This window comes from Microtus ochrogaster, chromosome 7 (genome assembly GCF_000317375.1).
Source record: "Microtus ochrogaster isolate Prairie Vole_2 chromosome 7, MicOch1.0, whole genome shotgun sequence".
In the NCBI taxonomy this organism is placed as follows: domain Eukaryota; kingdom Metazoa; phylum Chordata; class Mammalia; order Rodentia; family Cricetidae; genus Microtus; species Microtus ochrogaster.
Window position 1 is genome coordinate 23445244 of NC_022014.1, and position 24856 is coordinate 23470099.

At 53.6% G+C, this 24856-nt stretch overlaps 1 protein-coding gene across 5 annotated transcripts; it reads right to left on the bottom strand.

The window, feature by feature from the left end:
* Positions 1-6: 6 nt before the first annotated feature.
* On the bottom strand, positions 7-23665 carry Myo1c (myosin IC). 5 transcript variants are annotated; one of them, XM_005349540.2, is made up of 32 exons: positions 23476-23665; positions 16907-17062; positions 16696-16811; positions 16093-16291; positions 15926-16006; positions 14133-14312; positions 13952-14050; positions 13634-13747; positions 13479-13550; positions 13045-13164; positions 12842-12924; positions 12536-12641; positions 12349-12429; positions 12027-12118; positions 8685-8779; positions 8562-8608; positions 8387-8467; positions 5553-5658; positions 5332-5449; positions 4490-4603; positions 4337-4413; positions 3974-4042; positions 3805-3889; positions 3545-3704; positions 3232-3315; positions 2559-2652; positions 2394-2449; positions 1984-2119; positions 1825-1895; positions 1643-1740; positions 1448-1547; positions 7-1084 (listed from the first exon to the last, which is right to left on the bottom strand). In XM_005349540.2, exons 1-32 carry the CDS (start codon positions 23548-23550, stop codon positions 1058-1060), a joined length of 3192 nt encoding a protein of 1063 aa, XP_005349597.1. In that variant the 5' UTR covers positions 23551-23665; the 3' UTR covers positions 7-1057. The 5 variants fall into 5 exon arrangements, with proteins under 5 accessions (XP_005349597.1, XP_005349595.1, XP_026636453.1 ...); XM_005349538.2 differs by lacking the exon at positions 23476-23665 and adding an exon at positions 22608-22730; XM_026780652.1 differs by lacking the exon at positions 23476-23665 and adding an exon at positions 22604-22705.
* Between the last annotated feature and the right edge of the window lie 1191 nt (positions 23666-24856).

Sequence of the window (24856 nt, forward strand, 5' to 3'; positions counted from 1 at the left end):
AGAGAGAGAGAGAGAGAGAGAGAGAGAGAGAGAGAGGGAGAGAGAGAGGAGGTTGTCATCCTAAGGCATAGACCCAGGCAGCAGACCCCCTCCCACCTGGTGGCTCCCAAGGGTGATTGCTGGTCAGGGAGCCAGGTGCACAGTTAAGACATGACCCTCACTTTAGGGGCTTCCCTGATCCTGGGAAAGGCAGTGAGGTGTGCTGAGGATAGGGCTTCATTTTAGGATTTGCCCCAACCTGCTAGTAGGCAAGCCTTCCTTTTGTGGCTTGCCTGTCTTCAGCTCTGTGATTCCAGGCGTCTGGACTGGACGATTTCTCTGAAGTCTTCCAAACTCTGAAGACTTTTTCCCACTCCAGATGCCCTCAGACTGAGGTGGAAATATTAAAACCTTTTTTTTTTAACGCTGGGAACTGAACTCAGGGTCTCACACATGCTTAGCACCAGTGCTACCGCTGGGCTACACCCCCAGCCCCTAAAAGGGCATTCTTAAGGCAGGAAGATGGGGTAGGCAAAGGTGGTCTTAGCCTCCAGGTGGAGGTCAGAGTGGGCCACAGAAGGTATAGGTGGATGGACAGACAGACAAGGTGCCAAGGGAATAAAGAGAAGAGGCTTGGCCAGAGAAGAGGGCCCCACAGTCCAGCCCACCCAATCTTTTCGCTGCACTCCTTGCCCTGTTTGAATCAGGAAAACACATCCAGTGTGTTGAGAGTAGGAAAATGGCTTTTTTACAAAAATAGTTTCCTATAAAGCATCAAAAACTCTCAGAGAAAACCTCTGTTAAAATTCCCTTCTCTCAGAGATTTGGCATCAGCAGAGGGCTGGCCTGGTCTGCTCAGGCCCCTGCTTTCCTATTGCTCTGGCCCGGCCTGGCCCACTCCTGGGGTAGCTTCCTGGCCCCCATCACCTCAAGAGAGGGTGATCAAGAGGCAGGAGTCTGCAGGTGGGCTTTGGGGGTGTCTCTAGATCCCTGACTGGAAGCTCAAGTCTTTGGTAACTGGGAAGGGAGGAGGGAGATAAGCAAAGCGTCAGGAGTCGGGGGTCCACTGGTGCCTTCATCACCGCGAATTCAGCCGTGGGGCCACCTATTGGGGAGAAGCCCACTGGTGAGTGGAGGAACTGCAGGTACGTACAGGCTCGGGATAGGCAGCCCTGCAGCAGGCTGGGGAGTTGTGTGGCCTTGCCACTGAAGACTTTTCTATTCCCGCAGCAGTACTGACTGCTCCAGTCAGAGAATTTCCCCCCACACGCCACCACTCCCTGCGTCTTTCCCACACCTCCCACTGCCGTTCTTATTACAGCTCTTTTATGGCCACCATAGGGGCCCACGAAGCCCCTCTCCAGCCTTCATGGGCAGGCAACAGGGGAAAAGGGACAGACACATACTCGAAGGAGGGCTTGATCCTCAGTGGCTCTACCTTAGACCCAGGCCAGCAAGTCCCACTCACCACAGCCAGGTGGCCGTTCTTAGCCTTGGTGATGAGAAGCTCCGAGCCAGATGTGAAGTCAATGATGCCATCCCTGCCTGGACCCCCTGCAAATGTGATGCTGGAAGCAAGGAAGAACACGAGGGCTTGGTCACAGAGATAGATCCCCAGGATGGGCCTTTCCTGGGGTCCCTGAGTCACCCTGACGAGCTTTACCTGCCCTGGTTGATGTTGATATTGTTCACACGATCAGCACTGAGGGCCGTCTTGGTTAGCGTCTCAATCACGTGGTCACTCTGCAGCACCACATCCCCCTGGAGAGCGAGGTGCAAAGAATGAGTCAAGTCTTGTTTAGGGCTAGAGGACCCCCCTCCACCTCCCATGTGCTAACGGGGTACCTTCTGCTTATTGTCCTCACGCTGCACGTGAAGCACAAACAGGCTGTCACTGAGGCTACTGACGGAGATTCCTGAGAGTGGAGGGCAGAGGTTAGGGAGCAGTGGTCAGAGCAGGGCTCCTTCCCCCCCCCCCCCCGGCAGGCCTGAGCTCTGGCTAACCCGTTAGGTTGGTATAGTCAATCCTCTGTTTGACTTTGGCATCCTCCACGATGACCACAGCACTGGGGGTGAGCAGCAGCTGTCGGGAGCGAGGTTTGTAGCCCTTGCGGTCGTATTTTACCACTGGCACGGCATACTAGAGATACAGAACAGTGTGAGGTCGTATTTTACCACTGGCACGGCATACTAGAGATACAGAACAGTGTGAGGTCGTATTTTACCACTGGCACGGCATACTAGAGATACAGAACAGTGTGAGGTCGTATTTTACCACTGGCACGGCATACTAGAGATACAGAACAGCGTGAGGGGCAGGGCAGGGTGGAGGAGTTCTGGGGACAACTTCCTTGCCCATTGCTCTGACCCCTGGGCAGAGAACTGTGAGGGCAAGAGGTGCAACGAGTTCCTACCTGGATGGGCTCAGAGCCCAAGGCCTGCAGCACTCTGGGGCTGATCTCCTCTGTGCCTGTGACCAAGACGGGGAGAAGTAAGTAAGTAAGTAAGTAAGTAAGGTAAGGCCAGGAGACAGGACGGTGCTGGGAGGCTCGAGGGATGAAAAGGGGGAGGGGGCTTACCAAGACGTGTGCTGATGAAGAGTCTGGGGACACTCTGGGGGTAATTGTCCTTCTTGCCCTTGAAAATCTCACTAGCCACAGCCTTCTGCTGCAGCTGAGAAGACAAAAGAAATACAGTGTCAAAAGGCTGGGAGCACCTAGGGGGGCAGACCCAATGGCGCCCTCATCAGCACCCTAGTGTCCTGCCACCAATACTCACTTCCATCAACTCCTCCCTTCCTTACCCACCATCCCCACCAAACAGGGCAGAGAGCTCCCCAGGACTGTCAAGTTCCAGGCCTGATTAGGGAAACAATTCCCCTAGGCCCTCAAGTCTGAGACTGGAGTCCAGCTTAGAATCGTGCAGGTAGCTCACTGCTATGCCAGGTTATCTGACCTGGGTGGGGCCTTCCTCCTCCAACACCTTGTTGGTAAACACAAGGCACATAGACCACTGACCCTAATCATGAGTGTGCATGAAGCTGGGCCAATGAGGCTCCAGACAGCTCTTATCAACCAAAGCAAGCTGGCCTACAACACGAGTTCTCTTTGCTTCTCCAAACTCACTGCAGCCTCCAATGAGGCTCCGGCATGGAGCAGGCAACACTCCCTCACTCCAGCTAGCACAGGCTAGCACACCTCCTGCTGTTCCCAGGGCCCCTACAACAACACTCGCTGCCTGTGCTCCCCACACCTGCTGCTTCCACTCAGGGCTGATACTCCGGCAGTATTTCCACACCATGTTCTTCATGCACAGCTCCCGCAGCAGCTCTGAGGCCTGTGTGAAGGGTAGAGTCAGACATTTTCCAGCCTGTTTCCATTCCCGCTGAAAACCTCAACAGGGCCCTCAAGCCTGACAGTCCTTTGGAGTATTTTTTTCTCTAGGAAACTCAATTTCATTGCCCAGATCGACTTCCTCACCCTGCTGAACCCTCCCCTGGCCACCTCTCCAGAGACATGGTAAGAAAACTCCCCCTGCTAAGTGCTCAGTATGGAGGCCCACAGACCTCTCTCAGGGCAGGTGGGGGTGTGGGCCAGGAAGTGTCCAGAACATTCCGGGGTAGTTGCTTCCTCAGGTTAAGCAAAAATGATGTGCGCACATGGTCCAGGAAGAAGGCATTCTCAGGGCAACGGGGTGAATGGCGTAAGATGAAGCCACGGATGAGTCTGGAGGGCGGGCCAGACACAGCTAGGGTGAGAAACCTGACAACCGATCCCCACATTCACCTTGATCTGTAATCCCCCTTCACGGCATCCCAGCACTCACCGACGGATAGTCTGGGCTGCCCACTTCCTCTTGGCTGCCTTTCTCCGGCCCAGTGTGCCACGCCACCATGACTGGATACAGATGGCTGTGGATACCACATATGGCTGACTTCTGTCTTCTCACTATGGTGGCCCATCCATCCCTCCAAAAGACCCCTGGGACCCCAAACCTGATCGCTTCACCCGGAGGAATTTCTGCCGCCAATGAAAGCCCCTCCAGGCCGCCTGGATCTGGGTGGCTGTGGTTGTTGAAGAAAATTAATAAAGAGTTCAGAACCCCTAGGTAAGGGCCTGGCATGGTCAGGGGCATGAATGAAGAACGGCTGAACAAAGGAGGGACCGTGAGAGGCAAGATAACGAAAGACAGCAGGGGAGTGTGGGGATGGGTTTGGACTGGGGAGGCTGGCGGTCTTCACAGGGGTGGGGAAGGAGGAAGATCGCTGAATGGAGATGGGCAGGTTCCCAGGAGAAAAAGCCCAAAGGCTTTTCTATTCCCCAAGACCCCCATGGGATAGCAGGGGCAAGTCTCTCACCTAGGCTCTGCCGTCGAACTTCCAGGGAATCCTCTGTGGCAAACAGGGTCTTGGGGAATCGGATGAAGATCTTCGTCCTGGGAGGACAGCAGTGATAAGCCTCTGGATGCCACCTCCTCCATCCCTCAGGCACCAGGCCCAGGCCCCACTCACCTGCCCATTTTGTACTCTTCTGGCTTATAGCCGAGGTGTCTGACTAGCACCGCCACCCCATCCTGGGGCTGTCCTGCCCACGTGGGCCACGTCTCTGGGCACAGTGACTTGTACCTGGAGAAGGGACGAGCAGGAACACACTCAGGCAAAGCCAAGCCAGGGTCTGCTCTGGAGGCCCCCTCCGCTGTGCTGGGTATCTACAGGTGCTCCCACACACTGGTACAAGGTACATGTGCCTGAGGGCCCCCACTGTAAAGATGGGGACTGAAGTATTCCCATCTGCCTAAGGCAGAGATGGGATTCGTATCCTGGTTGGCTCAGGTCCTGTCCTCTGAATAACTACAAAACCACAGTATCTTCTCTGAGCTCTCGTTCCCAGTCTCTAGTGGCAGCCTGTCAACATGCTCCTCCTGTGCCCCTCACCAGAGGCTTCAGGAGGGTGGGGTTGTGTGTGCCTTCTGTCTTCTCTTCCAAGACTAACATTAGGCCCACAGCATAAAATGGTTCCTGGCCAGGGTCCCACAGCAGCTGAGGACCTCTGAACCCTCATATTTATTTATTTATTTATTTTAATTTTTTTTATTTTTTTGGTTTTTTTGAGACAGGGTTTCTCTGTGGTTTTGGAGCCTATCCTGGAACTAGCTCTTGTAGACCAGGCTGGTCTCGAACTCACAGAGATCCGCCTGCCTCTGCCTCCCAAGTGCTGGGATTAAAGGCGTGCGCCACCACCGCCCAGCTGAACCCTCATATTTAACTAGAGCTATGAATGCCCCTCCTTCCTCGCAGGTTCCAGAACCTCATACTCCCACCTCACCCATTCACGGTGGGCTGACCCCACCCACCTCTGTAGGAAGGCCTCATATTTGCGACGATAGGCAAAGCCAGCTCTACGCACGCGCAGATTCTCCATAAGTCCCAGGTACTTCACCTGGTGTCGGATAAGCACCTCATCAAAGCGACCTGAGAGGTAGACAATGCAGATGGTCTCAGGCTTTCACTGAAAGGTAGTATCACCGTTCAAGAGACACAGCTCAATCACTGCTCATGGGGCCAGAGAACCTACCAGGCTGTTTGGCATCATTTGGCTTGATGCAGCGGATATAGGCAGGCTCCTTAGACTTCAGGATCTCCACTAGCTGCAGGAGGCTCGTCTTGAACTGCGTGGCAACCTGGTGAGCCAAAGGGGTATAGAATGTTGGCTGGGGCTGGGGTGAGGCCACCCAGGCCTGCGCATACTGCCCCCTTCCTCACAATAGCAAGGGCCCAGACTTCACCACACTTCCTTTTAGTCAGTCAGAGACCTCAGCTAAGAAACCCAGCTCTCCTACTCCAGACTCTTGGTAATGCCACACCCTACCTCCTTTTTTTTTTCTCTCCTTTTCTTTCTTCCTAATGCTGAAGAACAAAGTAAGTAAGGGCCTTATGCTCATTGGGACAGAATCAAACCAGGGAGACATCCTCCCCCCTCCCCTTATTTTTGAGACAATTGATCAGTCTGAGGTAAAGTGCACTGGGGAAGATCTGGAAATGACCCTAAAGTGAGCCTGTGAGTGTCAGGAGGAGACAGCAAGAGAGAAAGGCAGCCCAGGCAGATGGATGGCTGAGCAAAGGCTTGACACACAGGAAGCTACAATCCTTGCAAGGAAGGCAGAGGCAGTATATCAAAGAGTTACACTGGAGAGACTAGATTTTATCTTTAGGGAAACTGAAAGCCAGTGAGGAATTTGGAGCAAGGGAGCGGCAATGAGATCTGTATGTTAGATTATTTCTACAGCATCGAGGAAGATGGATTGGTAGGGGCTGGTGGGAAGCCAGGAAACTAGGGAAGAGGTTGACTGGCTCAAAGGACCGATAACAGGGACTGGCCTGGAACAGTGGTTATAGGGCCAAGGAGCGGGAGCTGAGAAGTATTCAGACAACAGAAATCAGCATCACCCAGCTTGAAAAGTCCCTGGCCCGAGGGACTGGGTGGCGAATGATCCCTGTCCCAAGTCAGGAACAGAAGAGGAAGGGGGCCGGGCGATGGTGGCGCACGCCTTTAATCCCAGCACTCGGGAGGCAGAGGCAGGTGGATCTCTGTGAGTTCGAGACCAGCCTGGTCTACAGAGCTTGTGCCAGGACAGGCTCCAAAGCCACAGAGAAACCCTGTCTCAAAAAACCAAAAAACCAAAAAAAAAAAAAAAAAGAAGAGGAAGGGGGTTGGACATGAAGGGGTCCACTTGGGACATCAGTGGATACAGAAACCAAACCGGAGGCACACTACAGAGGATGGGTAGGGGAGGGTGTGTAGGTGTCCTGAGGAGGGAGATACTGAAATATTACTTTAACTGTATAAATATGTGTTACATTTGTTTATCTTGCAGAATATTCTTTAACTATGTAAAGGTGTGTTAAATTTGTTTATCTTGCAGATTACTTTAACTATGTAAAGGTGTGTTACATTTGTTTCTGCTGCATTTGCTTAATGATATAAAGATGTGTTGCTCTGTCTGCCAAAGGCACCTGATTGGTCTAATAAAAAGCTGAATGGCCAGCAGCTAGGCAGAAGAGGAATAGGTGGGGCTGGTGGGCAGAGAGAATAAGTAGGAGGACTCTAAGCTCAAGGAGAGAAGAGAGAATGAGGGAGAGAGACAGGGGGGATGCCTGGGGCCGGCCAGCCAGGCAATACCAGCCAGTGAAGATGTGGAGGAAGCAGTGAAAGCAGGATATAAGAACAAAAACAGTCCAGAGGAAGAACACAGATGGGGAGCAACAGGTTAAATTAAGTTATAAGAGCTAACAAGGAACAAGCCTAAGAGCTAAGACCGAGCATTAAGTCTCTGTGTCATGATTTGGTGGCCCTAAAAAAGCCTGCTACACTGGCTGGAAGAGAATGAGGCTCAGGCAGAAGATGGGGAGGAAGAAGAGGAGGCTCAGGCAGAAGATGGGAAGGACAGAGTCAGAACAGCAGAGTCAAGGCCTGGGGAGGCACCACAGTGTCTCTGTGAGCCAGCTGGAAGCACTCTGGTCTTCTCTCCCTCCTGACCTGGAGCTGTGATGCCCTCTTCTGACTCAGCCCAATCATTGCATGTCTGCCCTCAGCTGGCTGAAAGTCCCCTGCATCAGGCACCACCGACCACATATCTGCCTTTTCCAGCCTCTTCATGACTAAACTGTTCTTTTCAACTGTCTAGCTTTCCCTTGGCCTCTGGGTGCATGTGTTGACCTTTTGCTGCCTAAAGCGCCCTCAGACGGGTTCACTTGACAAGCACCTACTCATTCTCTCACCTCAAAAGCTGCCTTTGCCTTGGAGCTTTCCAGAATCCTACCTCTCCAACCCCTCAGGCAGTTTGCTCCCTCTTTCTGGTGTCCAAAGAGCCCATGCACCTGGCTGTGAGAGCGTCTTTTTGCTTCCGATATCTCAGAGAGGAGAGATGTCTGCTGACTAGGCAGATACACATAAATGCCCATGTAGGCTGGGGTACCCTGGGTACCCATACAGAGAGTCTACATACAAAGGTGGACACATAGGTATGCACTTAGAAACAAGACACAGAAGGACTAGAGGTGGCCCAGTGGGCAATGACACTTCCTGGCAAGTCTGACATCCCGAGTTTGATCCTGGAGATTCATGTGGTAGAAAGAATCTCCAGCCCTCCACTCACACCATGGCACATGTACATGTACGTACATGTACACACACACACACACACACACACACACACACACACACACAGTAAATAAACATAATAAAAATAGGGGGGACAGAACTAGGCAAAGACAGTCCTGAGAGCAGCCTCTTGTAGACACCCATGCGTGCGCACACTGGTGCTAAACACGCTCACAGTTGCAGTGCCAGGGAGGCTCTGGTCTGGGCTCAGGCACACACACACCACCCTGGTGTCACAGCCTCCGCACCGTCTCTGGCCGCTTCTTGTCACTGAGCTCATTCCTGTCAAAGCACTGGCACATGATGGGGTTCTTTGAGCTGCACATGATCTGCAGGGCAGAAGAAGTGGAGTTGAGCACAAAGCCAGGGACACACACAGAGCTAAGGGTACCCAACCCACCTCGGCCTGCCAGTCTGCCTCACCTCCTTCAGATTCCGGAAGAGAAGGTCGTTGTTTTTATCCAGAAACCCTGAAAGGGGAGAACAGATGAGAGGTGAGGGAGTGTCCCCTCCTTGCCCCACGGGACCCAGCATCAGAATCCTCACCAGTCACACTGTAGGTCACCTCTCCTGCATAGTGAAGAAGGCGGAACTCCCCTCGGCCTAGGGATTTCCTGGTCTTCTGGTCAGCGAGCTTGTGCCTAAGGGTGACAAGAACAGGAAACTACAGAATTCTGACCTGGGGCTTGCCCCTGCCTGTTGAAGAAGCTTTATGAGCCATCCAGGAAGGAGCCAGCAGGCCCTGGGCTGTCCCACAGACTGCACACCATGCACAGACTGTGCAGGCCTGAGGCCTGCTGCAGAGTTCACAGACACTCAGAATAGACAAACTTGCCTAGAGGACAGCCTAACTCCAGGAGAGAGGAGCAGGAATTTGGGCTTAAGCCTGCCAGTCAGTCCAGGCATAGGGCTATTTTCATTGCCTCTAGCCACTACCCAGCTGTTTAGAGGGTGGTAAAGCTGTCCTCTCCATTTTCAGAATGGAATCTGTCCCATGAGATTATTTAAATCTTAAACATGCTTGTACTCCCTAGTCTGTGTTTTACTTTTAAGAACTATTCTGAGAAAAAAAAAAAAAAAAAGACCTATTCTGAGCACCTATCTATCCAGAGATATGGTCGCCTTGCTCTCACATCGGAAACCTGGAGGGTGGGCTGCTAGGTAGCTCACTGACGGGACGGGACGCTTGCCTAGCATGTGTGAAGCCCTAGGCCCCATCTTCAACACCACACAAAAACAAAAAACAAAACAGTGGTGTGGTGGTGCCACATGCTTCCAAAGCAGGGGCAAGTGAATGTCTGTGAGTATGGGGCCAGCCTGGTCTACACAGTGAGTTCCAGGATGGCCAGGGCTACACAGAGAAACCAAACAACCACGGGGTGTAGCGGTGCATGCTTTTATCCTTTCACTCTAGAGGCAGAGTAGGCCAGCCTTTGTGAGCTTGAGGCCAGCCTGGCAGCCTGGTTTACAAAGTGAGTTCCAGGACAGTCAGGGCTGTTATATACAGAAACCCTGTCTCGAAAAACTACCAAAAAACCCCAAAACAACAACAACAACAAAAAACCCCCAAATCGACCAACCAACCCCGCCCCCCACCCAAAAAAAAAAAAAAACCATGGAAAGGCTGTCACTAGGGCCTTCAAGGCAGGGTGAGAGCTGCAAAGTCCTCATGGGTTGTAGCCCTCGAAGGACATATTTTGAAGAAATTTTTTCCACTGGATACAGGAAAAACCTTAGAACATAACATTATCCCAAGCCTCATACACAGTAAGTCCTTGACTTTGGAAAAAAAAATGTATAGGAAAAGGCAGGAAGGAAATGCCTGGAATTGTTAACAGTGATGACCTCTGGGTAACAGGGTCACAAGCAGTTTTGCACACATTCCAACTCTCTCTAATGAGCAGTATTATTTTCTTTTTCTTTTTTTTTAAATATTTATTTATTATTATGTATACAATATTCTGTCTGTGTGTATGCCTGAAGGCCAGAAGAGGGCACCAGACCTCATTACAGATGGTTGTGAGCCACCATGTGGTTGCTGGGAACTGAACTCCGAACCCTTGGAAGAGCAGGCAGTGCTCTTAACCACTGAGCCATCTCTTCAGCCCCGCAGTATTATTTTCATAATCAAGTGAATTTTATTGTTTGGTATGATGGCCATGCCTGTAATCCTAGTACCCAGGAGGCAGAGGAAGATAAGATCAGGAGTTCAAAGCCATCCTTTGCCACACAGTGAGTTCCAGGCCAGACAGGGCAACATGAGGTCCTGTCTCAAAAAAAAAAAAAAAATCAAAGCCAGCCAGCTGCAAACACCAAAAATCCCAGCACTCGAGAGGCAGAAGCAGGCAGACCTCTGAGTTTGAGGCCAGCCTGGTCTACAGAGTTAGTTCCAGGACAGCCAGAGCTATACAGAGAAATCTTGTTTCAAAAAAACAAAAGAGAGGTCTGAAGAGACAGCGTAGTGGTTAAGAGCACTGGCTGCCCTTCAAAAGGTCCTGAGTTCAACTCCCAGTATCACGTGGTGGCTCACAACCATCTTTAATGAGATCTGGTGCCCTCTTCTGGCATGCAGACATATATGCAGGCAGAACACTATACATAATAAATAAATCTTAAAGAGAGAGAGAGAGAAAGGCTAACCAGATATGGTGGTGAAAGCCTTTAAATCCAACACTCCAAAGGCAGAAGCAGGCGGATCTCTAAATTCCAGGGCACTCAGGGCTACTATGACATTTGGTCTCAAAACAAACAATAAGCTGCCCCACCAAAAAATCCCTCCAAATGTTTTGCCTGCTTCCTTCCTTCTTTCCTTAAGTTTTTCAAGACAGGGTTTCCCTTTGTAGTCTTGTCAGTCCTGGAGCTCACTCTGTAGACCAGGCTGGCCTCGAACTCACAGAGATCCATCTGCCTCTGCCTTGAGAGTGCTGAAATTAAGGGCATGTACTATCACTTCCGGGCCCTTTCTTTCTTTTTAGAGATAGGAGCTCATATTGTAGCGCAAGTTTGCTTCAAACTTGAAGCCATTCCTCTCCGTCCACTTTTTGAGTGCATGAACCATCAAGAATAACCAGAAACAATTTTTTTTCATGTACTGTTTGTTGTTTTTTGAGCACGGTCTCTCTAGCAGTCTGTCCTAGAACCAGGCTGGCCTGGAACTCACAGCAGTCCGCTTGCCTCTGCTCCAGAGTGCTGGATTAAAGCTGTGTGTTTCATGCTTGGCTTCTTGTACTGTTAAGCAAACAATGCTTATGGTGTTTGAGTCCAAAAGCCCTGGGACATTCATTCCAAGATCTACAACCTAAATAGATAACCTTGACCAAATGAGTGAATTTTTCTGAGTTTTGGTAAGATAGAACACAGGCATTATCCTTACGGGGTGTTATAGGCTCAGAGATGAGTGTGCCCGGTTGTGTGCTGAGCTTCCCCACTTTAGAGAGTCCTTCTGTTTTTTGTTTTGTTTGTAAATAGGATCTCATGTAGTCTTGAATTTGCTATGTAGCCAAGATGGCTTTGAACTACTAATCTTAATGGCTCCACCTCCTAAGTGTAGGAGATTCCTTATATAGGAAGCAATTTACAAATAAGGAAGCTTAAAAAAAAAAACACAATTTAGCAAGTTTCATTCTCAAAAATGATTCAAAGAGGAAGGTCCAATGGTGGCTTTTGGTAACTGTCCCATCATCACTTTCTCTGGTGACTAACTTGTGGCTAGTGGTTTATTTTGTTTTAGGTGCTGGGGATCCAAAAGGAGTCCCGTGCACGCTGGGCAAGCCCTCTATCACTGAGCTATGCCTTCAGTTTCATGGCTGGTGTTGGCACTTTGCAGGGACCCCAGCCCTTTCGCAGGTTCTGCCAAATGTGAGCCCCTTGCCCCAGCAGCCCACTCACGTCAGGAAGTGGGGGTGGTGCTTGATAGTGTCCTCCAGCTTCTCCAGGAAGGTCAGGTCTGTGGCCTCCCCAGGACGCAGACACTCTTCATCCTGCAGGGCAGGGCACAAGGTGATGAACATAGAGGACACCATACAAGAAGCCATAGGCACAGGAGAAAGGGGCAGAGCTTAGGGAGCCCTGATAGAGCCGGCAGACTGGGCAGAGCCCCACCTTACCCAGCCCAGCCCCACACACTGCCCCAGTGGACACACTGGGGAAAGAAATGGGGAAGGCTTCCCTGTTGCCTCCCAACATGAGGCTAGAAGAGCAGACGACGTACCAAGATGGAGATGATGCCCTTGAACTTCTCCTCCACCAGGTCACAGATGATCTTGTTGTTGAAATACTGGACAGGTTCCCACTGCACAGAGAGAGGGGAGCAGCAATTAGAGAGCTCCACACTCTCTCCTGGGAGCCCCAGGGCCTGGCTTCCCATGACATGCAGGGTGCGCCAGGAGAGCACGTACCGCAATGCCCTCTGCTTCGTATTCCTCCTGCTCAGACTTGAGAGTCAACTCAATGAAGAGCTGCTGCAGCTTCTCGTTGCAGTAGTTGATGCAGAACTGCTCAAAGCTGAGGGGCGGTGGAAGAACCCGCAGCAGTGCCAGGAACACAAAGCCGGGGACAGGGAAAGGACAGGATCAGGCACAAGCAGCAAGGCTGAGAGATGCAAAGCAGGACCATGGCTGGGAATGAGAGGCAGGGGACAAAGGAGGGGGCAGAACACAAACATTAGCAGACAGACCAGCAGGGGTTAAAAGTGAAGGACTGACCTGTTGTGCTGAAATACTTCAAAGCCGTAAATGTCCAGGAGACCAAGAACTGTGGTGCTTCTCCAGCTGGGGCTCTCAGCATCCTAGGGCCAGCCAGTCAATAGAGAGCATGGGTCTCCAGGGTCTGCCCCAGCTCCCAGCCACAGGCCTCTCTGACCACTCTCCCTGCCTTCCTCAGAAGCAGCATGGGTTTGAGTACTCACCTTAGAGGCCAGTGACCTGTTGATCTTTGTGACCAGCCAGGTGAAAGTGCGACTGTACACGGCCTTGGCAAGAGCATCCCTTGCATATGCGGCCTGCTCAAGGTTCAGTGGGCTCAGGAGCTGCCACAGAGGATAAAACAGGAGATGAATGCCGGACACCCTTCTGTCCACCTCCCCTCAGACTCAGGCATCAGACAAGGACGTTCTCACCACCCTGCCTTCCTAGCGCCATTAAACCAGAGTGGTAGTACTATTTAGGACACCATAGGGAAACTGTTATAGGGGCCTCATTCGTGGAGGTGGGAGTCTCTAGGCCTGCATCATGTCCCTCCGGCCCTACTGAAGACTCTGAGTAGACAGCAGAGAAGAACAAAAGGACGAGGCTCCCCAGGACTGCCCACATCTCCTGTTTCGGCAGCCAAGCCGAGTCTTACCTCTTCCCCCTTGGCGATGATCTTTCTGTGAGTCAGGGCTTCCCTGAGCGTTGTGCCTTCTACACCGAGCAGCTGCCAAGGGTGGAGTGGGCAAGATGAGGGGCTGGTCCTCTCATCTCAGTTCTCCCTTTCCTTGCCCTCTGCCCACCACTCACCCTAGTCAGATACTTGAGCTGGTTCTCAGTAGTGACCTGGGCATTACTGTCCTCATCAGCAGCAAAGTGGATGTTGCCCAAATGTAGGACGCTGGCCACGATGCTTAGCAAGTCCTGAGGTGGCAGCAGGGGCATGTGGTGGTTATGAGGTCAGGGAGGTCAGGGCAGCCCATAAGAGCAAATAGGAGATGCTCAGATACAGCAGGGGATGGTTGGGAAAGCACTCAGGAGGAGAAGGGAACCTGAAGTAGAAATGGGCTCCAAAAGAAATGGGTGAATTTGGGGTGGGGGGAGGAGGGTCCAGAGAAGAGCCCTAACCTCCACTTCATCCTCAGTGAAGTCAATGACTGACAGTGCCTTCCTGACGACCTTCCAGTCACTCTTATCATTGATGGAGGAGACTTTGGCACACTGGCCCTGGAGAGAGAGAGCATAGCTGACTGCCAGCACTGGCACTGTGCCCCCTGGGTGGCGCCAACCCTGCCTGCCAACCACTCACCTTCACCAGGTACAAGTAGCTCTGGGGGTTCCGTTCCAAGCCCAGGCGACGAAGAGCCTCCTCCTCACCCCCCTCCAGTAGCTGGTAGAAGATGTGGAAGTTCCGTTCTCCATGATTCTGGTGTACCACTCGTGACTTTTCCAGGAGGTAACTGAGGATGTGGCCTCCCACAGGGGCTCCCTGTGGGTAAGGTGGGGAACAGGGATGGTCAGCTAGAACCCCTCTTCCTCTTTCTCTCCTGTAGTAGACCTGGGCTCTCATTCTAGCTCTGCTACTAGATCAGTGGGCTCAGGCACCCACCCTAGCCTCAGTTTCTTCACTTAGGAAAAAGAGACATAGCTCAGTGGCTAAATGACATCTGTTCTTACTTCTGCGAGTATACACACATGCACACTCACACAATTTAGAGAGAGAGAGACTCAACTCTATCTACTTCCGAGGCATACTTGTATGCCTACCAGGCACTGCAAATTTAACAGGCCCGACAGTGCATTCCAGCTTTTTCCTCTCCCACACCAACTCCTGCTCGTGCCCTCCCATCTCGATCAGCGGCAGCTCCATCCTGCAAGTTCTTCTAGAGGGTAGGTTGCGGTCCTCACAGAAACCCGTTTTTCACCTACTTCTTATATCTAAACAAACAGCCGATCCTGCTGCTTTAACCTTGAAAACACCCAGAATCCAACCTCTGCTCTTCACCTGTGACTACCACCACGATCTGAGATGCCATCATCTGTCACCTACATTATTACATCAGCCTCCGAACCGGTTTCCCGGCTTGGCTGGGTTCCTCTATCATCCACTCCCAACAAAGACAAGAATGACCTTTTCAGTAGGAAAGTTGCATCATGACAGGCTACTATTCAAAACCCTCTGATAATTTCTTTTCACTTAGCTGAAAAAAATATTCTCGCAGGGCTTTCTCTGAGCAAAGTTCTCTATGTAGTCTGTGTTCTTAATATGATTTAAAGTCCTTGGTTTAATTGCCACATTAAGGACAGGGAAAAAATCTGCAAAGATCCAAAAGGCCCTGGTTCCTTGCTCCTGCTTCTTGGTACCATGCTTCCTCCTCCAGTTTCTGGCTTCACTGTAATCTCTAAACATCCTAAAAACTCTACCTCTGCAAAGCCTTGGCCCTCACATCGACCTGGCCTCCCTCTCCAAGGAATCTACTATGCCTGCTCTCCACTGCCACCAAGCATTACTGAAATGCCACCTCCAAGTGAGGCCTTCCCTGTCTGCTTCAGAACTGCAGGCTCAGATGTGCCGCGCACCCCTGCAATCTCAGCAGCTCAGGAAGATGAAGCAGCACAACCGGAAGCTTCAGAGCAGTCTGGATGACAATGAGACTATCTCAGGACCCGAGAGATGGCTCAGTGCTCAAGGGCACAGCTGCTCTTCCAGAAGACCTGAGTTTAATTCCCAGACCCCACATGGCAGCTCACAACTGTCTGTAACTCCAGTTCCAGGGGACCCGACACCCTCACGCAGACATACCAGAAGGCAAAACACCAATGCACATAAAATAAAAAAAAAATAATAAAACCCACAACTTGAGACTATCTCACTAAAAAAAATTGCAGCAGCTACCACCTTTATCTTATTTTATTTCCTGCTACGGCCTAGATTATTCTGTTTCTGTTTATCACCCATCACTCCAGGAGACAAGACTGATTTCACTGCTCTAACAGCAGCACCTGGGAGAGTGCCTGGCACACAGTAAACACTCAACAAATACCAAACCGACTGAATGGTAAGCCCGACCACTCCTAATGCTTCACTCCACCCACAGGTACCTTGAAGTCAAACTGCACATCCATGTACTTCCCGAACCGGCTGGAGTTATCGTTGCGGAGAGTCTTGGCATTTCCAAAGGCCTGGGAGTGGATGGGAATGTGAGAGAAACCTGGCATTTTCTTCTTCTCCTCCCCTTTCCTGAGATGCTGCCGTCCAGTCCCCTCACCTCCAGCACAGGGTTGCTCTGCAGCAGCCGGTCCCGCACTGCACCACCCCGCTCAGGGGCCGGGCATGTCTCTGCATAGAACTGTAGCAATCTCTTGGTGGCCTCTGTCTTGCCTGCCCCACTCTCTCCGGAAATCATCACCGCCTGGTCCCGCCGCTCAGTTCGCAGCGCCCGGTACACAGTGTCAGCAACTGCAAACCTGGGGCAGAGGTTTGTCAGGGAGTTCACAGGGTGGGAAACCCTTACAGGGTAGACCTCCCCAGCTGAGGATGGGGGCTGGGTTCACTATCACATAGAAGTCTGATCGGGTCACTCCAGGTGGGGTGCTAGCCAGGTGGAACACTTTAGCATAGTGAAAGGAATACATCATGAGTGGGGACTGAGGTTGGGAGCTGAGGGTCCTGGAGGACGGAATCCAGAGACTCGTTCTTCTAATGAGAACGGAGGTAACTCTGGGGTGAGCAATCATGGGATTCCTCACAGTTGTGAACAGTGAGTCACCCGAGGCAGGGGTCAGGAATCATTTCCAAGTGGGGGTAGGGTGGGGTCATCTTGCATGACGATGGGGGAGGTCATTCCTGGAAAGGTAGGGGAGCCACTTACAGATGAGGCGGCACTTCATAGAAACTGACACCACGGTAGCGTTCCATATGCTGACGGCTGTAGATCTGTAGGTCTCGGTAGGGGTTGACAGAAACCAGGACAGGGCCAATGTAGGTCTGGGGGACAGAGAAGGGTCAGCAGCTTTTCCCGAAGGCTCCTGGTGTCTCCTTCACCCTAGGTCTGTTCCCCCAGCGCCACCCACGGTTCTCACATAAATGAGGTTCTCCCGGAATCGTCGCCGCAGGTTCTCAATGAAGGCGGCCTCACTGGTGAAGTTCTCCAGGAGAACAAAGTCCTGCACCCCCACGCGGTCCCGGGCTGTCAAGGCGTTCTCCATGGTCACCCGCACCCCGTCACTGCCTAGGGCCTGTGGAAAAGCATCCACAAGGCAAGGTCAGAGTCTGCAGGTTAAAGCAAGGCCACGTCTCCTACCCCACCTGCAGGATGTGGCAGGCAGAGGCACTTGGACACAGGCTACAGAACATGTTTGGGACATATGTTTGGGTCACGTGGGCCATGCACAAAGCCCACAGGAGCACCAGGGACCCAGCAGACACAGAACAAGTGCACGGAATTCAGAGAGGAGTATTGTGTGGAGAAAGGTGGGTCAGGAGAAGGAACTCCAAGGAACGGCAGAAAGAAGGCTGTGTTGACCTTGGACAAATCTCCTTTCTCAGGACTGTTTCCTCCTTGGGAAGAGGAATGAGCTAGTTCAGGTGACCTCAGATCCCTCAGCTGAGTGTTACAGGTGCTTTGGAGAACAAATGGTCTGGAGTGAATGCTGCAGACAGGGACAGGCCATTTCTCTTGCTCCCACCAACCCAAAATCCCCCAGGGGCAGAGTTGTTTAGGGGTCAAGCACCTCCCAGGAGAGGGTTTCCCCAAGGGCCACCACCCCAGCTGGACTTGACACCCACCCTAGAAGTGGGTGGCCTGCCCTCCTTCAGCTGGAGCCACTCCCTCCACTCCAGCTGCTATGCTCCCCACACAATTCCTCCGTGGTTGAGAAGCCTCAGGAGGTTGGGGGTTCTACCAGGGGAAAACCCAGCTGCCACCCAAGGGTGGGGCAGGTACAGGCTTGGCTAGCCTCTTGTGCCCTGTCCGAGGCTGAGGTTTCCCTTTAAAGAGAGTCTGCGGGTTCTAGAAAGTGCTAAGAGTCAAGGAAGAGGAAGGTATTGGGAGCGGCTGTAATCCCAGAGAGGTCACCAAGTCTCTCCTGACCCTAGTTGCCCAGGAGCTCTCTGTTCCTTGGTCACCCCTAAGAGTCTGGGGCCTGCTTCCCTCACACCTGCCCACCCATCCCGAAGCTGTTGCCCAACACGGCCGCAGCCACCGCCCCCTTGTCCTTGGGTGAGGGGTCTCAGCCGTCAGCAGGGGCGACCCGCAAGGCTCTGGGTCCTAGCGTTCTGCAGCCTTCTCCGCCTCGGCCTCCTGCCCTAGCAACTTTCAGGGACGTTTTCCACCGAAATTCCTGGGCCGCGTCTGCTTCCTAGCCAGTCCAGGAGACGCTGCGGGCCACCGAGCGACACCCAGGACCCCCACCCCGCCCGCGCCCTTGCTCACCGACGCCCGGTAGCGCATCCTGCCCGACCTGGCTCCCCGCTCCGCTGCCCGCGCTCTTGGTCGGCGAGCTCGGTCGCGGCGTCAGCGAGGGAGGGGCCGGCCCGCCCCCCCCCGCACCGCCCCCCCGCAGGCCCCGCGGCTTCAGGGGCTTGGACCCCGGGGTCTCTCTGCGGCCGGTCAGGCCCGAGCTGGGTGGGAGGGGGCCACGGGACCTAAGAGGGGGCGCGCGAGGGGCGGGGCCTCCTGCGTGCCGCGGGCTCCGCCTGAGTCAGGTTTTCCAGGAGGAACGTCGTTAGTTCCAGGGTGGGGCCCGGAACCCGCGCGGCCGCCGCGTCTACACGGCCCCGGAACTCACTTCCGGGCTCGTGTCTACAACACGGGCCGGACACCCCGCGCGAGACCAGGACTGAAGCCCGTGGGTCACCGAGGAAGCAGGATTTCCCTCCCCACCCCCAACCTCGAGTCCCGGGAAAGTTAAAAATAGAACGAAATGTCCAAATACGGCCGGCGCGCCTGGACAGGCGGAGCCTCTGTGCGGGGCACTGTCCACCCCCGTACACACTCCGGGAGGACCAGTTCCATTCTTTAAATCCCTAGGAAAAAATTGTTTGGGACAGAGTCCCACTACATAGCCCAAGCTGGCCTGGAACTCCAGATCCTCCTGCCTAAGACTCCTGAGTGCTGAGATTACAAACCTGTGCCAGGATGCCCAGGGAGAAAATCTCGAAAAGTCTCTTCCTCAGCAAAGAACACAAGCCCTAGGGGCAGGGATAGCAACAGGGTGTGTGCCCTTTCTGCACAGCATGGACCCTATAGAAGCCTGAGTTTCTGGGTGCGCAGCCACCTTCTGACTTTCCTGCATTTGCAGTCAGTACCCTCATGCTCCATCCTGAGCATCTTTCTTCGGACTCAGTGTCCTAGGGGCTTCTCTCATCTCTCTTCCTTTCTGGTCCCTCTAGATCTCCCATTCTCTCTACCCAGGCCATCAGCTGTCTCTCCAGTCTGACTTCTAGCTGACTCTCTGAAGGCACCAGACCCTTTTAGGCCAGAGGGGTGTGTGTGTGATGTGGGGTGGACTCTGGCTCAGTTTGCCACCACTTGTAGCATATTGATGTCTAAGGTAAGGCAAAAAGATTCCCGTAACTTCTTAGGAGACAGACTGTTCATCTTTAAAACGAGGCTAATATCTGCCAGAAGAATTGCTGGGTGGCCTGAAATGAAGCACCAAGGCACCGCCCAAATCCCCAACAACACCACCCTCTTCCTCTTTTTCCCAGCCACTCTCATTCTAATACACACGCTTTGGGTGTGAGTTCACTCTTCTTGTCTAGTGGAGAAACCGTCCCCTGCCCCCCCCCCCCGCGCGCCTCTATCTGTGACTTGCAAAGGGTTCTCAGGTGCCTTATCTGTTTCTCGCCCGCTGTTAAGAACCTGAAGAATATACCGCGGATACTGACTTGTTCTAAAGAGGCGAGGCGGAGTAAGAACCCCAAAGCACCAAAGTGCCCCACTCCTTGGACAGGGACTCCCTAGGGAGGTGAGCTTGCGACAGGTGCTGGCTGCAGCCTCGAGGGGAAAGATGGTTCATTACTTCGTGAACAACAGCTCAGCCTGAGCCGCAACCGGGGGGTGGGTGAGGCGTGAGGCGCCAGCTGGGAAATGGGGCCTTTTGGAGAGGGCCAGGGGAATGGGTGCCGCAGGTGGAAGATGGGTGAAAGACACAGGGCAGGGAGAGCGCCCTCTACGATGCCCCGGCTTTAAAAGCATGAAGACACGACTTTCAGCCCACCCTAGAGCATCCGAAGATTGAGGGCGGGAGAGCTTGGAGCTGGGCTCGTTCCCCTCCCCCTGCGGCGGCCTCACGGAGCTCCAGCTCTGGCCAGTAAAGTCTGGGTGGGAGGGATGGGCTGGGGGCGGGGCTTCGAGGCCGCAGTGCCGTGCCCGCCCCACCCCGCCCCGCCGCGTCAAGCGGCTGGAATGAGGGGAATCCGCGCGCGGAGGGGTCCGGCGGGCTTCACCCATCCCGAGCGGCGCAGTCGCATTCCTGGGATGCCCGCTGGCGCCCCCGCAGCCACCGCCCCGCATCGGAAGGAGGGCGCGTCGCCGCCGCCCTGTGGGCCTTAGGTCAGCCACAGTCCGGGCAACCTCTCCTGGCCTGCTCCACCTCTCTGGACAGAAGCGTGAGTCCAGAGAGGGGAAGTGAAGTGGAGGTGGAAAACCGAGGGTGTGAGGGACACCGCCATGCCAGGCGCTTCCTGCGTCCTGAGCTTATGTCACTCCCGTCAGTGCGCGGCGCCACACCATGAGTTCTGTGTTGTTCTATTTTAGAAGGGGGAACTGAGACTAGGTAGGAGAGACGCCTTGTTCAAGATTTCTATACATCTAAGAGGGATGGGTCTGGTACCCAGGACCCCTAATACTACCTCCCTGACCCCTAATACTGCCCTGATCCCTCCCAACAGTTAACAGGACTGACAGTTTTCCTCAGTGACCTAGGGCAGGGGCCTGTCACGTGACTACTGGTGTGTAAGCTTTAGGTGTGACAACTGAGGAATAGGCGAAGGTCGTTGGGTCGCACAGTGCGACCCTGGGCTTAAGACTGACTGTAGGCTGGAGTACACCTTAAGCCAGTGAGTGACCCAAGACTTAGTTCCTAAAAAGCACCTCTGGGTCTCCTCCCACCTGGGCAGATGTGTACTGGGAACTGCAGGGACTAGCACTGACATTCTGGGTCATTCAGTGGGCCCTTCCCTAGTGTTACCAAGCCTGACCTCTGGTAGAATGAAGGGCTGTGGGCAGCCCCAAATGCTCCTCCAACCTCCAGGGCTACACTGATTTCCACCGAGGCAAACATGGCCTCACGGAGCAGGGAAAACAAAACCACTCAGTGCTGGGCACAAAGCAGACGCTCTTACTTGTTTCATGGCGCTGCCCCATCAGGGACTGTTGGAGGCTTCAGGGAACTGTGAGCAGGGATGGGGAGGGTTTTACTCACAGGGCCTGATACTCTAGCTCCAGAACCATGGATCTTTTGGTCTGCTGGAGACCTTTACCTGTGAGTCCAGCAATAATGAACAAAGCTCCTTGCCCCTGACAGTTTTCATGTTCACTGTCCTAGGTCCTGACAGCCGGTAATCATGACCCTGCATTCCAGGCCCGTCCTCCCCGCTCCATCCCTTCCACCAGTCGTCACCTCCTAAGAACCCCACTCCTGCCTCCATCCTGCTCCTCTTCTGGACCAACATGAACAGCCCCCTAACTGTTCTCCCTGTCTTCCTCCCAACAATCAAAGTTCCGGTATCGGCCTGTGGCACTTACAAATGCAAATCTGACAGTTAACATCTCAAGTTAACGAGGGAGGTTTATACAGCATAGCTCCCACGTGCAAAGCCTGCCTTCACACTCACAACTTCCTGTCAAGCCCTTGCGAATGGACTCGGTTTACTCCACCGCTCCTGTATGAATCCATGACTGCACAGGTAGTCCCCTTCAACCCCTTCTTTCTCCACACTTCCCCCACTGGTAACAACCACCACACACAGGAGGTGCTGCTTGTACCAGTGCTGCCAACCACCAACCACATGGAACTTCATGCGTCTGTGGCTTTGCACCTGCAGCTCACTCGGCTTCCCCACCTCACAGTCATCCCTGAAGAATCAGCTCAGACATCACCTTCTCCACAACACCTTCCTAATTTCCCCTAACACACAGCCTCCTCCTCACCAAATCAAGTACTAAACGTCCGTTTCCTTGTTAGACTCTGCCGGGAGACGGCTCCCGTCTTAGGCAAGCACTCAGCTAGGATTTCGCTGGAGATTCAATACCCCCCCCCCCCCAATGGTGGGCGCCTGCATGAATGAATGAATCTCAGAGGCCAGGAGTGTGAGCAAGAGGCTGGCGCGTGCCGGAACAGAATAAAACAGTGGGCCAGCCATTCATTCTCCCATTCATCTCAAAGCCCCGCACCCGCCTCATTTCCAGAAACGGCTCGCAGGGATCACGGGCACGCCTGGACTCCCCCGGCGAAGGACGGGAAGGGGCGGGGCTCGGCCAGTTTCTCCGGAACCCAGAGCAGGGGCAGGGAGGGCCGCGGGAGTGGCCCGGAGGGAGCACCGGGTGCCTGGATCCCGCGCCCCCTCTTTACCCGCGTGTGTACCCAAGAAACTGAACCTCAGTGCCTCCAGGTCCAGTTGGGCTGAGCGAATCTTATCTTAGCAATACCGGGCCAGAGACATCACGACATGCTCTGGTCGCTGAAGGCGCCCAGCCGCCTGCCCCTTCCTCTAGCCAGCTGGCCAACGGAGGCCACCCGGGACCCTGCGGCCGCGTCCCTTCCCGCGCGTACCCACCGACTCGGCTCTTCGTGTGTTCGGGCGGGGGCTGGGCTGGACAGTGTGGCCGCCTCGGGAGTCCGCGGCTCCGGTACGCTCTCCCCGCCCAGGGCCCGCTAGGGGCCGGGCCGCCGCCTATCGTCATTCCCCCGCAAGGCCCAGACTCAGGCGCGCGCGCCCCTGGGCCCCGCCCCGTGTTGGTGGCCCTCTCCAGGGCCCAGGCGAGCACCCGCCAAGGCTTGGTGCTGTACTTCTCTACCAACCCGCAGGACAGACAAGACGCAGCAGTTACACTCGTTCGCGCACACACACTCCTCTGGTAGAAGACCAGACTCATAGTGTAGTGCTCGATGGGCGCGAACACTAGATGCGGTTTCTCCGTCCCTAGACAAACTAGACCTTCATTCCACTGCCTTGCGTGCTAGGCCAGTCCTTCCCCATTTCTAATTTTCTCTTTGTCTTCACCCACCTTCTCGTTCCATGCTGCTTAAGTTGAGCAGTGCCAGTTCTGCGTGCCCGGCGGGGAAAGGGAAGACATTAGTTGTACTATGTGCCCGCAACTTTTATATGTACTCGTCTTTTGGCGTTAGAGCACTGTCCTCTTGTTATCTATGTTTAGCTTCCAGCTAAGCACATTTAAGTTCAGGGAGGTGGCGGAGGAATTCAAATCAAAACCTCCGTTTAAAAAAAAAAATTCCTTCTAGTAGCCCACAATCCCTTACCCCTTCTTTCCACTTACTCCGTGTCCTAATAGTGTCTGCCCCCATCAAAGTTCAGAACAGGTCCTCACTGCTCATCCCTTTCCAGATGAATGTTCTGGAGGCCGCCCAGTCCAGAAGAGACCCCACCACCATTCCTCCCAGCCCACAGTATCACCCCAGCTTACAAGTTTGCATGGCCTGTGGGGGTGAACCACGCGGATGATCTCCCCTGTCGGTATCAGTTCTACTTGGAGTGCCATTCCGCTGTGTGGAGAGCCAGCCTGCAGAAGGCAAAAACTGTCCAGCGTCCACTGGCTCTGGCGACTCAACTGGCTTAGGCTGGGACAGCCAGTTGGTTCTGCTTCAACTCCAGCCCCAGGGGATGTGACTGGTCCAGCTTCTCAGGACACAGCTGGAGCAGTCCAGGTCTGATTGGGAGGTCTCTTGGCCAGAGGGTTGGGGCAGGAAGAGGAGGGGCTGAAGGATGGAGGAAATGCCTGTTGTCTCAGGTAACCAGAGGAGCTGATGCGTCCACCCATGAGACCCTGGGTTCCAGGTCAAAGGTTAGGAGACAACCCCCAACTCCCTTCCCAACAGCTCCTTGGCAGGGCCTCTCAAGCTGCCCTCTCTCAGAACAGCTAGAGCGCCAACTAACCATTCCTCTAAGCAGAGGACACGCGCGTCTTTCCACAAGCCAAGAGGATCCGTTACGTGGCATTGCCCCTCTCTCTTGAGATCCCTGCAACTTGGCTGCTTGTGAAGGTAATGAGTCTTACCCCACTTTTTTCTTCTCTTTTTTTTAAAGTTTGAATGTTGTCTAGGCTAGTCTAGAACTCCTGCTTCATCTGAGTGTTGGGAGGACGGACATCTGCGGACCATTTGACTATACCTTTTTGTTTTCCAGAGAGAGTTTCTCTGTGTTGTTTAGGCTGTCCTGGAACTCATTCTGTAGACCAGACTGGCCTTGAAATCCGAGCTCCACACGCCTCTGCCTTCCCAGTGCTGGGAGTTAAGGTGTGCGCCACCACTTGACTACACCTTGTTTTAGAGGCCAGGGCTGGCCATGCTGAGCAGTTGTTAGGAACAGCAAGAGGCCTCTGCCCTACCCACCACTGGAGCCTCAAGGTAGGTTCCTGAGTCCCTTGGGTGTATACTCCCACTGTTTATTTTCAACTGCACCCTCCCCCCCATACACACACACACAAACACACACACAATGTTCCTGTTTTTCTGTCTTCATTGTTGCTAAATCATAGCTGACATTTTCCTGGCCTGGGACTGAGCTCTGGGTCTCCAGCCATTCCTTATAGGAAATGAGAATGGGGAAGTCAGGGGGAAACAGACTTTTCCACAAGGAGAGGCTGGCATGGGAGGGGCAGAGGACCCCTGGGACTGTGCTGACACTGATGACCGGGCACCTTCCCTTTTCTCCCTCAGCTTCCCCCCGCCCAGGAAAGACCTATAAAGCTTCCTTCCTCTGGGAAGCACATCTATCCAGGGCAGGCTCATCCCAGTGGCCACACAATTGCTCTTATCAGTCTCGGAGCCAGGCACAGAGACCCAGCA

Excerpts from the sequence above, each read along its gene's own strand:
- Myo1c (XM_005349540.2), bottom strand. The coding sequence starts at position 23,550 with ATGGCACTCCAAGTAGAACTGATACCGACAGGGGAGATCATCCGCGTG. Across the intron at positions 13,748-13,951 it reads TCACTGAGGATGAAGTGGAG|GACTTGCTAAGCATCGTGGC; the intron begins GTTAGGGCTCTT and ends CTGCCACCTCAG. Across the intron at positions 8,780-12,026 it reads CACCACCCCCACTTCCTGAC|GCACAAGCTCGCTGACCAGA; the intron begins GTGAGTGGGCTG and ends TGTCACCCTTAG.